General features: G+C 35.5%; 1 protein-coding gene across 2 annotated transcripts in view; it reads right to left on the reverse strand.

The window, feature by feature from the left end:
• The window catches only part of LOC126967445 (dynein beta chain, ciliary-like), a 135,280-nt gene that overhangs the window by 55,040 nt on the left and 63,314 nt on the right, over nucleotides 1-16,926 (reverse strand). The window contains exons 27-43 of one of the 2 annotated variants that reach the window (XM_050811910.1): nucleotides 14,730-14,894; nucleotides 14,000-14,173; nucleotides 12,906-13,054; nucleotides 11,831-11,954; nucleotides 8,482-8,612; nucleotides 6,878-6,992; nucleotides 5,921-6,145; nucleotides 5,656-5,842; nucleotides 5,388-5,566; nucleotides 5,107-5,302; nucleotides 4,824-5,034; nucleotides 4,610-4,751; nucleotides 4,011-4,167; nucleotides 3,692-3,932; nucleotides 2,991-3,192; nucleotides 1,814-2,038; nucleotides 726-1,064 (exon numbers count right to left, since the gene is read on the reverse strand). In XM_050811910.1, coding sequence (XP_050667867.1) covers nucleotides 726-1,064; nucleotides 1,814-2,038; nucleotides 2,991-3,192; nucleotides 3,692-3,932; nucleotides 4,011-4,167; nucleotides 4,610-4,751; nucleotides 4,824-5,034; nucleotides 5,107-5,302; nucleotides 5,388-5,566; nucleotides 5,656-5,842; nucleotides 5,921-6,145; nucleotides 6,878-6,992; nucleotides 8,482-8,612; nucleotides 11,831-11,954; nucleotides 12,906-13,054; nucleotides 14,000-14,173; nucleotides 14,730-14,894 — 3,162 coding nt within the window. Of the gene's footprint in view, nucleotides 1-725; nucleotides 1,065-1,813; nucleotides 2,039-2,990; nucleotides 3,193-3,691; nucleotides 3,933-4,010; nucleotides 4,168-4,609; nucleotides 4,752-4,823; nucleotides 5,303-5,387; nucleotides 5,567-5,655; nucleotides 5,843-5,920; nucleotides 6,146-6,877; nucleotides 6,993-8,481; nucleotides 8,613-11,830; nucleotides 11,955-12,905; nucleotides 13,055-13,999; nucleotides 14,174-14,729; nucleotides 14,895-16,926 lie in introns of those variants that run through there. The other variant, XM_050811911.1, reaches the window with a different exon arrangement.

A 16,926-nucleotide genomic window follows, 5' to 3' on the forward strand; every position in this document is an offset into this window, starting at 1 on the left:
CCGATGCCGCATCGTTGCTACAACATCTCAAAGAGGATGTAAATACTACTTAAAAAGAGGCAGGACTGCAACGTCGCGTGTTCAGTTTTGCGGGGCGCCATCACAAGCACATAGATAATAGAATAGGGAACGGAACATTTATGTTGACACTAATGAACCCTACCCTCATGAAATGCAGATTGCAAATTTCGGTCTTCCTTATTGAAGAAAAAAACTCATTTGCGATGACGTTTGGATTTTTGAAAAGATTTGAACGACTTATCCGCAAATTATGGCAGTTTTATGTACATATTTATTTTCCGGATTACCATCAGACTTCAACAACCTGACATAACAAATTTTTATTTACAGAGTCAATTACATCATGTTTCCTTCTGTCTTACACGCCCATATTATGGATGATGATATAGAGACCTTCATGCAAAAAACATAATTTTGTACTCATTAAGCATCCGTTTTTACCTACCGTCATTACTGAATTTATTATTCGATTACAGATTCGAGATTATTATTATTAGAAAAGTCTTATAATAATAACCCTAACTAGAGACATCAGACTAAATTAACATAAAGTGAAATAAAATCAACTCAATAGATGCTAGACCCTGTACCTGCACTAATGAATCCCAACTTAGTTTGCTTTCGTGAAAATAATTAATGAAATCTGATAAATGGCCAATATTGAGTAATTAAGTGAATGAGTATAAACCGTTTAATCAACAAACCTTATTGTCATCCATTAAAGTATTTAAACTTTCAATCCACATTGGATCTATATCACCATCCAGCACAATCCACTTGGGTCCCTCTCCGGGCATGTTTGCCATGTCTCTCATTATTGTGGAGAACAGTCCGTCTTTCCACTCCCGAGTAGCAGGATTAATGATCCCAAACAATTCGTCATTGGTCACCGCTTTTGGATCCAGGTCATTGTAATACGGCTTCATTTTTAGCATATGGTATGTTCTGTTCAAACATTGCCATACCATTGACTTTCCGGTCCCGGCGAATCCGTTAATGAAAACAGAATGTCTTACAGCAAAAAGTTCAACTAGCTGCACCATCTAAATAAATAATATATAGAATTAGAGTTATTTTGCGAAAATCCATAGTTATTTAAATGTTATGAATTGGTATCATTAGTGTTAATTTTGTTTATTAGCACTGCTTTTTAGAGCATACAGAATATCGAGGAATCAACACGAATAATATCCATTCATAGCACTTAAAAACCATCTAAATAAATAGTTCTCGCGTTCCATGCAAGCGTATCGCTGATAAATCTTGTAGGTCTTGTTCAACTCTCAGGATGACTTCAACTACAGGTTGAAATTTGTAGTTGATAACCTGCTCAACCCCAATATTAACATATTAGGAAATTCATCTTTCGCTCGCTCTTTCAAATCTAAACAATTTGTTATTTTTTTATCACTTTAATATATAACAAAATATTTATATTGAGGACTAAACGTAAGAGCTGTCACTGGATAAAACTATTATACTAATGATAAGAGCTGACCATATAAAAAAACACTTTCCTAGTGACGTTATTAGCACTTTGAGTAGCAAGAGCTTGACATATGATAAAAAGGTATAATATATTTTTTACAACATATTTTGTTGCTCAAAGGTTTTTCAATTCAAAAGTATTAAAAAAAAATCATATTGACTACACATACACCAATTCCCCGATCGAAGCACTGAAAAGATTCAGCTAGAGAATTGCTGTTGTAGGAGAAACATCTTTATTTTTATTCTTAATTCTAAAATTAGGATTGCCACGAATATCATATCTGATTTTAGAATGACTAACCTTTAAAATAAAACCAGACTCAGGTTGAAGCTTCATAGATATAGCGCCTGCAACAAGCTGCTTTTCGAAATCAAAGTCACGTTTCCTAGGCACGTCCAGTGCGGGGAACAAGTCACCGATCAGACCCATAAACACGGGCATGTCATCAGTTACTATTTTCGGAATATTGAAATCTCGCAAAGCTCTCATCAATACTTGGTCTTCTGGTCGTAGACGGTCACCCCTCTGAAATTAATATCATAATTTCACAATACTAATAGATTACTAGACATTCTGTATAAACAGGATTTTCTTTAAAGAGTGTACCAACGAAATAGTGATGATAAGATGCCCAATGATTTTGAAGTTGTGGTCATCTGAGCCAATTTGCTCACATTTGAGTACTTATTGAGTACCTACAACCAAAATTGGTATTTAAAAACATTTTTTTGTGGTTTTAGTGATGTTAAGTGCTGATAAAATAATAATAATGATAATATGTCCAAGTCTAAGCAATATTAAAACTAGAAGCGAAAATACAAAAAAAATACAAAATATGCAAGGTGAACTTTAAACGAATTTGATGTAAAAATAATGGACAACAACTTTAATTATTTTTATGGAATAAGAGAATAAATCACCAAATCACCTATTTGCTCTGCAAAATCCCCTTAATCAAAATATGCCTTTCAGATTTTCACGAATCCTTATCGCATAGAGCATAATATACTAAATAAATAAATTAATTAATTTATTTATTGTTAACAAGAACGGCCTATAACCAATTACACTTATTAACACAGAATATAATAATGTTTACAAATAAAATTAAAAATAACATAAAATTCAATTAACAAATAAAATATAAATAATGTTAAAAGTAATAAGATAATTTTAAATATACACAGATGTTGATACAATACACGAATCAAAGTTGTTTCAACCGTTGTATATCGTCGTCTTAAAAAATAACAATGGATTCATACTCATACGCATCCTCAGGAAGTGTTGTCTCGCCAAAATCTGGCACGAGACTAATTTCCTCAGGACGTGTTGTCTCGTGTAGAGGCGAAACACGTGTCGAATTGTTTACAGACAAATATTGGCGGAATTAACACTAAAGGATTATTATTATGGATTTCGGCAAAGTAACGCCTATTTCAATAAATTTTAATAAATATAATTATAAAACTCCAACCTTTAAAGAACCAGCCACAACGAGCACCGATTTAATTGCTCTTAAACCCCAATCGTAGTGATCCTGTTTCGACAACAGCTCCTTACATAAAGTATAAAGCGTAATAAACTTCCGTGCTAAAAGTCTTGCTTCTTGGAAGCCCTCCGCAACCAACATGATTTCGCAAATCAGTTCAAAGTCCGGCACTACCATAGCACACGGCCTGCATGAAAAATAAAACAGATTTTTTAACCATGTCATCAAAGTTTACAATATTTAAATAAAACACTTTACTGGTAAAAACGCGTGTAATTGTAACTTTAGAAGAGGACAGTCTCAGTAAATTTGCCAAAAACCTATAGCAAATATCTATAGCAAATACCACCTCCGAGGCAATAAATGGCGCTAAACTTCATAATGACAACTATGAAAAATACTATCTTTGACTCATTTCATCTGCAGTACCCCTGAAAACAAGATCTGCAAAGATCTTGAAACGTTGGGTTAACTAAAATAAAAATTAAAATGTTACCGTTACGAAAAAAGCTAATGTAGAAACATCGTTATAATTACAAGCATTTTAATCCTTTAAAAGTGTTTTATGTAAATGTGTAACACTCGCGTTAATCAAAGAAAATACTAAGTTTTTAAAAATATCACATGTAGGATTAAATTAGAAAACAAACAGTGGAATTTATAATTCAAAGAGCATTACACCTTACCTAAACAAAGCTTTTAAGTTCTCCGGTAACTCAGTTCGCCCTGCGTATCCAGGATTCATAGTAATGAACATACCAATGGTATTAATTAATGTAATATATTCTCCCATGAAATCAAACTTCTTCTTCTTTGCCTTAATAGCATCTAATACACTCTTCACTTGTACAGATACTACGGAAAGCACTTCAACAGAAATACGATTGAATTCGTCGAAGCATCCCCAAGCGCCTGTTTGAGCCAGACCTGGAGAATTTTATATAAAAAAAACAGTCAATATGATATCAGAACAGTTATGCAAGTTTTTGGAAGAGAAAATGTTACCTTTATATATATTTCCGCAAGACTTATAGTCCATCTGTTCAGAGCAGTTGAATACATAAACCATAATACCCAGAGCTCTACCTAAATCTTTGGTGGTCTCCGTTTTACCAGTTCCTGCGGGCCCAGCAGGTGCTCCACCCATTATTAAATGGAGACTCTGAAACAACAAAATGTTTTTCATTATTAAAACTTTCTTGAGTCATTATTAAATTATTTATTAATACGACTTTACTCATGTTTTTGTCGGTGTCGGTACCGACTAGTTTCAGACCATTCGGGGGTCCTTCATCAGGGTGAGTGTGGTGGGACGTTATCGCGAACGAATGGACCGAAATTAGTCGGTACTGACACTGACATAAACGTGAGTATTAATAAATAAATTGTTTACCCTTTATAATATTTTTGAATGTATATAACGATAAGAATTATTCGAAAATTATTAAATTAGTCCTCGCAGTAATATGCAAAACACCCCTTACCAATTGACAACTTAAAGCGGGAGTATGAGGATGAGCCTTGAATCATACATCCAGTCCTGTAATCTTTTTTCCTCCCACATACTAAAATGTTCTGAAATTACATTAAGTTAAGATGCATACCTGGGTTAGTGTAATATAACATCTATCAGTCAATGGAGTAATAACAAGTCGCGGCGTGTTGCCTAAATATTCATAATCGTACAAAAACTGCGCATCACAGATATTTGCAAAACAGTTATTAACTTTCAAGTCCCATCTATGCCTAAAAGAAATAAGATTAACTTAAGTGTTTGCATAAATAATAATCATGTTTCATCTGAGTTTAGAGACATACCTTAGCTGACTTTGCCATTGGAAGGCATTTGAAGTTTCAACTTTAGCAGTTATTAATTTAGCAACGACATCTCTGGAATGTACATCAATGGTACAAATCGTCATAATTTTTTGGCGATCTCCTACAGTCAGATCGCCAAGCAAAAGCACGATTAATGCATTTAACTGTGCAATTTGTTTCTTTTGATAATCTTTTAGAGCGGCTTCATAACCTAAAACAAACATTCAGTCAACATCACTCTGGCCATATTGAATAACAGGTATAGTAATTATTTGAATAACACCTTCTTCAAGTTTCTGAAAGGCTTGATTCGTCTCCGTAGTCCACCAAATTTGTGTACCCACCAAGGCAGGTTGTGCCGGCCAATCGAATACCCACTCGTCACGAGGCTTATCTTCATATGACTTCACGCTGTGCTCAAATATATCACGCAGAGTATATCGCATACAATCTGTTACTCTGTTAAGCCATATCTCGACCTACGTCATAGAATTAAAGCATATAAGATAATTAATTAATATTTCCTCTTTGCAATCTATACTACACTACTCGTGTGTATTATACCTTTCCAGAACAATCGCAACAAGGCGCTTTAAACGGCACGTGTTCTTCATTTTCCTTAGATATCATTTCAAAAGCATGTTTACTTCCAGGTTTGTCGAATACTAGTTTGGCCAAATTATCGTACAGCTTTGATAAATGGCGGCCAACGGCTGGTGGGTTATTTCCGTTAGAGAGAATATCTGAAACACGTGGCGAAAATCTTGCTGTCAGATTTTTTCAATATGTCGATAAGACTAAAAACTCAAACATATAAATATTTAGAACATACCCAATAAATCTGCCGATGATACGAAATAGAATCGAGGATATGCAAGTCGTTTTGTTTCTAAATAGTTATTCAAGGCCTTTTCGCATAGGTTGAGTGCTTTCATTAAATCTTCTAACTTATCCAGAAGTCCTGTTTTATTAGTTGCTTGAACTACGTTAGGTGTTGTACCTATATCTTTGAGCAGTTCCTAAAAAAATTTAATATTAAAAAAGGCAATTATATTTTGTATCTGACATAACTATTTCTAACATATATTAGAGAATACCTTAAATGTCTTATCTATCATATCGAATCGCTTTGAGTCTTCCGGTAGTTGAGCTCGAATATCATCGGAACCTACAAAAATACTCTCCAAATATTGCCATTTACGCTGTACTTCGAACCAAATAGCTATTACAGCGTCAGCCATTCCTAGCTTCTTTTGCCATGCAGTGACTTCTACTTCGTAGTAACCAATGAATTTTGATGACATCATATTTTGCACTTGATTCTGAAAGTGTAATTAAGTTATAATGCAAAGCCTTGTCAAGATATGAGTCAACCACGCGAACAATGGGCTGAGGGTTTGATCTTAATGGATATGGCAAGAAATAACTCCCAAATGTTTTTTACTCGAGCACACAGTGACACCACACAAAAAAAATGTTATATCGCAACCAGTGTTTATATATACCGCATATTGTGTGTTCAATATAAATATTATTAGGATATGCGACTGCATTCCTGGCTATAAGTTCTTACCCTGCCAGAGGATACATACGAATAAAATGAAAAAATTGCGGAGAAAGTCTCTTTCGTGAATGAATCATCATTAAGACGGCTCAAAACTAATTTAATAATAGTGATAATCTACCAATCTGCAAAACAATACAGTTATAAAAATAAGTTAAATTCAAATAATTAAGACAGCAAGCGTCGCAAATATGTTGGTCTCAGTGAGTCATACATCTTTGTGCCGTTTGGTGTCGAGACACTTGGCCCGTGGGGCCCAGAGGCGCGGAGAATGTTCAAAATACTATCTTCGCGCCTCAATAAGACTACTGGAAACCCAAGCGCTGGCAGCTATTTCGGTCAACGGATCAGCCTTGCTATCCAACGCGGTAATGCTGCCAGTATTCTTGGTACGCTTCCACGTAATGATAGTTTTAATTTTATGTAGTCGTAGTATTCTAAATATAGTTATAAGATTTGTTTTGATTAAATAAGAATGAAAATAATTAACCTGATTATCTTCAAGAATTTCAACGAGCTCTTCACTTGCCTTCGGAAGCTTAACACCTGTTCTGTCATGTGGTACGTAATCAAACTCCATAACAGCCCACGTTGCTTCTAACTCCCTGGATATTAAAATATAAAAATTGTTTTTTAGACACGCTTTTTTTGGTATCACTTACGGATGTATGAGCATATATAATTGTAATATTTTCATTGCTTTTGAAATAAACTTTATTTAATGTTAAGTTTGACATTATTTATTTACTAGTGATATATATGGTATCGCGGACTTTTTCGTAGATATTGATACGTTTTTCAATACTGTTGGAATGTTTTTTGTTCTATCATATTGATGATTATTTCCACAGTGCACGCGATGACTGATTTTTTATGACTAATATTTTCACAACTTGCGTCAAACATCACATTTTTGTTAGGGATCCCTATTTAAAAAAATAAATAGATATAGCCTATGTCACTGAGTAAAGATACAGCTTTCTAATGGTGACATAGCTTTTGAAATCCGCCCAGTAGTTTTTGAGTGAAAACATTACAAACATACAAAAATACAAATGTTTTCTCTTTATAATATTTGTTTAGAAAACGGCTTTCCTCACGGATTGTCGGTCCTCTACCCTGATGGAAGTACCTCAGAATGGTCCGAAACTAGTCGGTGCCAAATCCAACAAATCATGAATAAAGCCCTTTTATAAATAAAAAAAGACTAATGTGTTTCAATTTAACCTCTAATGTTCTGAAAAGAAGTCATAAGATTATCCTTATATATTAATAGTAGAATTATATTAACAGTATTCGTTCGGGGTAGCACTTCGACCACACCTATCTGTCGCAAATTTGGACCAGTATTGTGTTAGAGAGTAAAGGGTGAAGGTGCGGCATCGTATATGATCGGGCTTGTATCCATAAACTTAGTATACCTGCGTCATAGAGGAACCCTATGTGAGAGTTGAGTGAGAGTGAGATAACTATCCTTACACAAAAACCTTGATGTGAGAAAGAGACCATTAGTCTCCTATCAAATTGGACGCCGTTTTAAGTTTAGTGTTATTATCGTTATTGTTCTGTGTTTTAATGGATATTAATTAAAAAATATATTGGTGTCGTGTTCTGTATTAGATTGTGTTGTTACATATAGCAACAATCCAACTAAAGAATAATTTCACAGGTTAATACTGATTCTTCAATACTACTTTCGTGATGTTTATTTTCATAGAACAAATGCATTAAAATACTAAATATTACGTTTTGTATACGCAGTAAAAACTCGTATTTTCTAAAGATGTTACAATGTTACAAAATAAAATATTGTAGGTATACGTGAATATGACGCCGTTTATCAATATTTGTCGTAGGGATTGACCAAAAGCAAAATACTACATAGTTCACTAACTCACTAACACAATTGTAAACAGTAGCACACATGAACATTTTAAAATTAGTTTCGCGATAATGAGGAGTCTGTTTGTGTGATACGGTAGCATACTAAGTTTATGGATGTATCACCGTGTACTAGGCAAAAACCTTTTCCAGCAGTATTCTTCGTAAACAAAGCTCAGAAAAATTCATATATTTTTTTATTTTATCACTTACTTAAGCGTCTTCTCCATGGCCGCTTCCTTAACAGATTTATCAACAATAGTCTTAACTTCTTCCTCGTACTTGTGCAAATTGAGAGCCAACAAATCAGCTAGCGTGGTATCATCGTCAATGTGGAACTTCACCTGATCGGATAATCATCAGGTTAATACAATTTCATGTCCTATTGGAATACATTCTTAGTAGATACTATCGATAAGCTTTGCGCGAATTATAGATTCGATAGCAATATGTGTTACTTTAGCAGCATAAATATTATTTAAAGTTAAGTATGCAGTGAAAGTTTTATTATGCATGCATATTATGCATAATGTCCTTCGTAATCGTTCATACTTACGAAAAAAAAGTAAGCTCAATGGATTTTCGCTATATATTCTTCACATTGAATTTCATTCCTTCAATGATATGTATGTTTTTATGAAAATAAGGGACGAGACGAGCAGGATGTTCAGCTGTTGGTAATTGATACGCCCTGCCCATTACAATGAAGTGCCGCTCAGAATGATTGAAAAACCCAAAAATTCTGCGCGGCACTACAACTGCGCTTGTCACCTTGAGACATAAGTTGTCAAGTCTCATTTGCCCAGTAATTTCAATAGCTACGGCACCCTTCAGACCGAAACACAGTAATGCTTGCACATTACTGCTTCACGGCAGAAATAGGCGCCGTTGTGGTACCCTTAATCTAGTCGGCATCCGGTGCAAAGGAGCCTCCCACTGGTAAATGTATGAACATATCATTGAAGAAAGATTCAATGAACATAATATATCCACCAACAGATGTAATAAATATAAATATAATTCAAACAAAGCGCTAATATTACTGAAGCAGCACATGGTTTCACAGCACAGCCATAAGCCTCTTGTTACTCATATGTCTACACAACTAGATAGAGAATTAAATAAAAGTATATTTTTTTCTAAACATAATTATATTACATATGATATTTAAAACGTTATTTAATTATAATATGCGGAGTAATAATATTCTTATTGTTGTATTGAATACCTTTTCTAATACGAGGGCTGCACTAAAAGTATCGGGAATCAAGGAAGTGACAAACATTACTATTTAAAAATGTATTTACTGCTTTTCGAAGTATTCTCCGCGAAATTTCACACATTTTTCCATATGATGGAACCAATCATTGAAGCAACCATTCCATTCGGAAGTTGGGGTCTCCAAAATGGCCGTTTTGTAGGCGTCCACAGCTTCTTCAGGTGATGAAAATCTCTGACCACGCAATTTATTCTTTATTTTAGGAAAAGTATAGAAATCATGAAGGCTTAGGTCGGGGCTGTACGGCGGGCGGATGGTCTAATAATTCTATGTTTTCTTGCTCTAAAAACTCTTTTGTTCTGTGCGCGGTGTGAGAACTCGCATTGTCGTGATGGAGGATGATGCGGCGGTTGCAGTTCTCTTTACGGAGTTCAGAAACGACCTGTGGCAAACAAATGCTAGCATACCATTCAGCACTAACCGTTCTTTGTCTCTCAAGAGGAATAGTCGCAACATGGCAGGTTTTGGAGACAAACGTGGCCACCGTTTTTTTGCAACACTCCGTGAACGAACAATTTTTGTTGGCTTTAACTCTGGAGTTCTGACGCACCAAGTAACGCGAGCCGCTTTTTGCTCTTCACAGAGCAAATGCGGCATCCATAGGGAAAACAACTTTTTTACACCTAATTGTTCATGCAAGATTATTTGTATTTGACTCATGCCAATGTCTAAATTAGCCTGAATTTCGCGGTATGTCACATGTCGATCTTCCTCAATCAGCTTACGCACAGCATCAACGTTTTCTTTGGTGACTGCAAATTTTGGACGACCTTGACGGGGATCATCACTGAGCTTGACATGTCCACATTGAAATTCAGCAAACCAGCGATAAATTGTGGTTTTAATAGTGATTTTCATTATTACACTTTTTGCTCTTAATAGTGATTTTCATTATTATAACACTAGAAATAAGGGATTGCTTGTAACTAATTCTAGTAGGCTTCATAAGATACATAATAGCTATAAGGTTAAATGTATACACTTCTACAATAAAGTCCCAGCCACTGTTCAGGCATTATCTATAAATAAATTTAAATGTTTTATAAAAAAATGACTCTGTCGTAAATCCTATTACTCCACTGCTGAATATCTAAATGATCGGACAGCCTGGGACTAGATTGTGATTATTTTATAGCGACTGTACAATATTGTATATTTTTATTGAAAAGAGCGCATAAAAAAAGAATGCTGGGAGAGTTTCTTGCGCCGCTTCTTCTCTCTCAGAACGCCATTTGTTTCCGAAGCGGTAGTAGTATCTAGTAGTATAAGAAATGACATCAAAAAGAATTCTAAAGGAATCAATTTTAAGAAAATAAATGCCTTTTATGCCTTTTTAGATGGGGCTTCATCACCAAATGCAGAAATCATCCGGTCAACACACTGTTTTTGTGTTAAACCACTTCGAAAGTCATAATAAATCATCGCTCTAGAATTTTCTCGAGTCAATTCCATTTTATCAACGACTAAACAAGTTTGAAAAGAACTTGTGACAAGACCGAGAACCTTTTTTTAAATAAATAAATGGTATTCGATTTTTAAAACCAAGGATTTTTCAATTAAAAAGATTTTAATATGACAGGAACAGTGGAAATATTCCATTCCCGATACTTTTAGTGCAGCCCTCGTACAATAATATCTATCTACGTACGGAACGAATATCATTATTTTAGGATATTTGAGAAGCAAAATTATGCCAAAGTGTAACCTCTTGCGTATTTTTATTAAATATATATTTTTTATTAAATCGAACCTTTTCTTATTCAAGCAATGCTAGAAATTTTTAAATATAAGTGAATTCTTACCTATATACATTAATAATGTAAATGCTAAATTTAAACCTATTCTTATGTCTATCAACTATTTTATCTTCTACAAAATAAACTCAGATAAAATCAAAGAGTGTATTGAATGTCTTTGTGGCAACCATGGCTTCAAGGGCATTATCTGCGGCCCACATTCCTTTATTTCTTGAATCGAATACGATCTGTTGAGATTTTCATTTTTGTCTCCCTTTTCTTTAAAATTCTTACATTCGTCATTTTTCTCCTTACTTTCTCTATTTACTTCGCCACGCCATGTTAATGATTCGAAATGTTTAACCATTTCATGAAATCGCGCAGTACTTTTCATCTTAGATAATAATGATGTGGATGAGTGTGGCCGCGGATGGAAATGATCTACATCTCGTGATTCAGCCATCTTTTAATGATAAATAAACATGAAATGAGAAAAAAATTTAATAATGATAAAAGTAACATCAAATAATGAAATATTTTACGTTACCTTCGTGGCCATCATAAGTTCGATCCAATGACGATCTTTGATTGCAGGATTCTGTAAGTCTGTCACAGCTCGAAGAGATGTCATCAAATTCTTTATTGTTCCTTCTATACTCACATATGGCTCCCTGTAATTCAAATAAGTTGTGCTTGCAAACTTTTTGAAAAATTTAGAAATTATATTCGCTTTCATAACCAAAATATTGGCCCTTTAGTGAGTTTAGGCAGAGGGTTCTCGGCACCAAGACCATGTAAAGGGTGGAGCTAGTTAAATTGTTTACAACGACGGTCAGTTTTCAAGTATAGTTTACGGTAGTTTTGCATGGTGCAGATACCAGCAGTTGAATTTCATCTCCAGATATTATGTCAAAATGCAAAATTTTACTTGCATGACTTGGATGTCCGGCAATCCGCCACCGCGAGATTCATTTAAACTCTTATCTCTATTATCTCACACAGCCAGTTTGTGGAATCATCTACTGGCTGCCATCCCTCGCTGAACGACTAACTAATAACTTTTAAATGTCGGGCAAACTCCCATCTCAAAGGCTGCCAACTTGCCAGTTAAATGAAGTATGCTCTCCAACAGCTTCATACGAATGCGTGCATCTCATCAGTGCCTACATTTGTCAACTATGCACCAAATTATTACCGCATACTTGAAATTTCATAATTATCATTACTAGTTAATTACTTTCTCGAGAAAAACCTCATTGTGCCGTAGCTATAAGTCGAAAAATGAATATCTCAATGTAGTGGCTGCCACATGCTCAATGTAATCTTTAAAAAGTGACGATAGAAATCAATAAATCTTTATTTAAAAAAAAAGATAACTTTATGCATTTGTAATCCATACGACTTAGTATTTGTTATTTTAAATCACTTAATTTAATGAGCCTTTCTGATTACAGTTACAAACACTCACTTATACTACTTAAAGCTTAAACATAAAAAAGTGTACAGTAATAGTTTATCCAAAATATCAAGTGATTGAGGAGTGAATTAAGAATTTTATACAAAAACAGATTATATTTAACACTAATTTACATAATTAGTAAGAGTCAAGGCTAATAACTGACCAGGTTCTCATCTCCTTATCGAGTTGTCGCAAATCTTTAGTGAATCTCTTACATTCTTGATCCATACCGTCAGCGTCAATTTTCTTCCAAGGTGATTTCTTCCAGAATTCTATGGTTCCCATGACCAGATCATAATAATCCCATAGTTGCTATGATAACCATAATAATTAATTGTATGCCAAAGATCAAAAATTACATTTTGTATTAGAAAAGTTGGATTTAATAAGACGTGTTTGGTGAAAACTTATTCTGAGTGCTGGATGCTGTCGAGTGACTCAGGAAAGTAAATCTGCTGTCAAATAAATGAGGGAAGCTAGTACCCAAACTTGGCAAAGTTAAAATCCGACTAGACTTCTAATGCCTATATAAACATAAAGGGGACTAAAAAATTGTTCTCAAAAACTATGGAAATCTTAAACAAAAGATGTTTTATATGCATTCAATTAAAAAGAAACAACTGTCTTCATATTATAAAGTACTGGCAATTAAAATAAAATATTCCAAATTTCAAAATTTCAAAGTTATTTAATAATATTTCATTTAATTCGAGCGTTTGCTCGCAGTTTTGTGTGTAGAAGACAAAAAATGTTTTTTTGTAGTTTTAATGAAATGTTGATGTCATACATCATAAGTCGGATGACGTTTACTGCTGTACAAAGGCCTCCCCCAAAGATCTCCACGACGATCGGGCCTGCGCTGCCCGTATTCCGGCGATCATCCAACGTATTCCGGTGATCTTGACCAGATCATCGGTCCATCTTGTGGGGTCCTACCAAGACTGCGTCTTCTGGTACGTGGTCTTATCTGTCTCACCGGCCATCTGTCCCTCGAACTATGTGCCCTGCCAACTGCCACTTCAGGCTCGCAATCATTTGGGATATGTCGACTTTGGTTCTCCTACGGATCTCCTTATTTCTGATTCGATCTCATGAGCTTTCTCATCAGGCCCATAGCTAGCGACCATGTATGCATACCTTTAATCATCTATCACTCGCAACACACACTGGCTGAAAACCTTCGACCAAAGAATACAAGCATACAACTAGAAATAAGATTATTTTTTAAAGCCTCGACTAGGTAATCGAATTACTTACTTTAGCCAATTTCAATTCTCTGCGACAAGACTTAAGTGGTTTCTCATCTGGTGGCTGTATATCAAATAGGACGCAAGACCTCTTTAAGCTAGCCACTGTGTCTTCAAAATTCAGCAGTTCCTTGTGTATTTTATCAATCTCTCTATAAGGCTCTTTGCAGTATTCAAAGAATATCTGTAAAATAAACATTACTTACATAAAGAGTAAAGGAATCTGAAGAAATACTGCATATTGACAGTTACATAACTTTTCTTCTAAGTCATGTTAAAATAATAATCGTCGCAAAAAGAAGGTGATGATCGTGGACCACGGTAGCATTCATACACAAGCATTTAGTGCAAGCAATAAAACGAAGAAAAAGACGAACAAATGAAATCGCCAAATTTTATTGTAATCCTATTTTTGGCTCTTCTCATTTGACATATGATCAAAAAACTAGACTTGTCCCGAAACCGAAAATTTCTCGTTAAACTAAATAGTTATAATTTGAAAATACTGGTCACTCTTATAGATGAAAGATTGTTGTTCAAAATGAGTTGGGCTTCCCAATATATAATATAGTACTATGAAATAACCGGTCTGAACAATGTTTCTATCGACAAATAACAATTTTCTAAAACACCTTTGCCTCCCTTTCATTCTTCTATAATCCCTCTGGATTTTTTCTCGTCTTTGGTGCTCCTATTTATACTCCTACACAAAAACATAACATTGTTGTTATATTACTTACTTCTTTGTTCCTGTACTGATCCCGGTACATAGTTAGCCGTAGATTTATGAGAGCCACTCTCTTCGCAATAAGCGCCGCTTGCGCAGCTTGTAAGGGCGCTACATTGTTCTTCATAACTGTCGCTAGCTTTACGAGGGTCCTCCATTTTTCAGGTAATGTATCCAACTGTTAATATTATAAATGCTTATGCTGTTAATATTATAACAATTTACAATTTTATTGTTAAGCATAAAAATATTAATAACGGAGTTGTAATTTTAACGTTAAAAGTAATGATATAAAAAACGTAATAAATAAAAGATCAAAGCATAGTACAAAGTGTACTGAGATTCGAACTCGTGAGCTCGGCGATCGGACGTGCGTAAACGGTGCGTTAATTATACCTACTCGTTTGAACACATGTGCCGCTTACGAAGCAATTGAAAATGGTGCAGTGTAACAAGTGCAAACTATTCGTATCTTTAAACAAAGAGGAAATAGTGAAATGTAAAGGTACTCAATGTGATACGGTGTACCACAAAAAATGTGTTCGTAGCAAGAACTTCTTGCAGACGGGAATTTGTAGTGACAAACAAGCCTTAATGAGGCCTCAACAGACATACTGCTAAAAGAATTAAATAAAAAATTAGAAATCATATATAAGATGGAAAAGAAGTAAAGAAGATTTAAGCGAAGCAGTGGAATTTTATGCGGATCAGTACCAGGAAATGGTTAAATTCAAGGCAGAATCTGAAAAGAAAGTAAAGTCACTGGAGCAGAGAAACGTATATTTAGATAAATGCAACAAGGCATTAGATGAGAGAGTATTGGATATGGAACAGGGTCTGAAAGCAAGTAACGGAGAAATTGTTGGATTAGAAAAGCAAGAGAATGAGATCACAACAGAGGTAGCTAAAAGAATTGCCCAGAAATTAAGGCTGGACCCCAACAACATTGAAGATGCTTCTAGGGTTGGGCGGGAAAAACCTAATGATAAGAAACCGCAACCCATTATCGTAAAATTAAAAACTAAATCTGCACGAGACCAATCGATCAAGTCAAGGAAAACAGTAATAACCAACAAGGAGATATATAAAACCAGCAACAGTGACAGGCCTATCTACATTAATGAGGACTTGCCACGTTTCAAACGACAGCTATTTTGGACAGCAAAAACACAGTTGAGAGGGATTTATAAGTACACCTGGATCCAAAACTCAAATATATTAGCCCGGAAAGAAGATGAGAAAAAGATTTATAACATTAAAAACGAAAAAGACATCGAAAATAGTATTATGAATCATGATATGCAACTAAGGCACCGTAAACACGCGATAATTTAATAATATATAAAATTCAACGATCCTATGACCTATAGATTTCTCATCAGATATAGAATACACGAGATATAACAACATCGACTCCTGGCATAATAACAAGAGTAATTGTAAAAAAAAACTACATTTATTACACCTAAATATAAGATCAATACGAAAACACTTCAATGAGCTGTTTGAACGATATGGGAAGGTTCAATGATACACAAACTGGTCACTTGTATTAATAATTCTACTGGAATTAATGATAGTTGAAAATTTGAAATATACAGTACAATAAGGTTTAGGATTGATTTGAATACAGACCCTCTGGTGGGTCTTCCGCGTAGGTCCTTACGGGCCTCGGGGTATCTGTTCGGGGCGATGGCCCCTTTCAGTAGTATAAACGCCGCCTGCAACTACAGACGGGGCACTGGGAGGGACCGGTTGGTCCGTGGTGTCATGTCCGGTGGTATCTTGCTACAGTGCGATCAAGCCCGCGTAGTGTCGCGAGCGATCTGCGGACTGCAGCCGGTTTGTAGGTCCGTGGTTAGCTTGCGCCCGCCGCTCAGCGAGGTCGAGCCCGCCGGTAGTGTACCGGTGAGCGCCCATCAGCCAGCGGAGAGGAAGCAGTCGTGTCCTACGAGACTAGGTCATGTGGTAGTCCTCTTCTGTCCGGCGATCGTCGATGGTATGGCGCGATGCCACGCAAATGCTGGGATCGCGCTCCATCGGCGCGCGCGAACATAGCACCTCTATGTTCAGGCGACGAACGAAGTCGTCCAGGCTTTCCATGCGCAGGTCTCTGGAGATGACCTAATTTCGTACGAAGCGTGGTGCTCCAGAGATGGTGCGGAGCGTCAGCGACTGCTGCACTCGCAGCGACTTGCGACCCGTCTCGC

The sequence above is a fragment of the Leptidea sinapis genome, chromosome 13 (genome assembly GCF_905404315.1).
Source record: "Leptidea sinapis chromosome 13, ilLepSina1.1, whole genome shotgun sequence".
NCBI lineage: Eukaryota > Metazoa > Arthropoda > Insecta > Lepidoptera > Pieridae > Leptidea > Leptidea sinapis.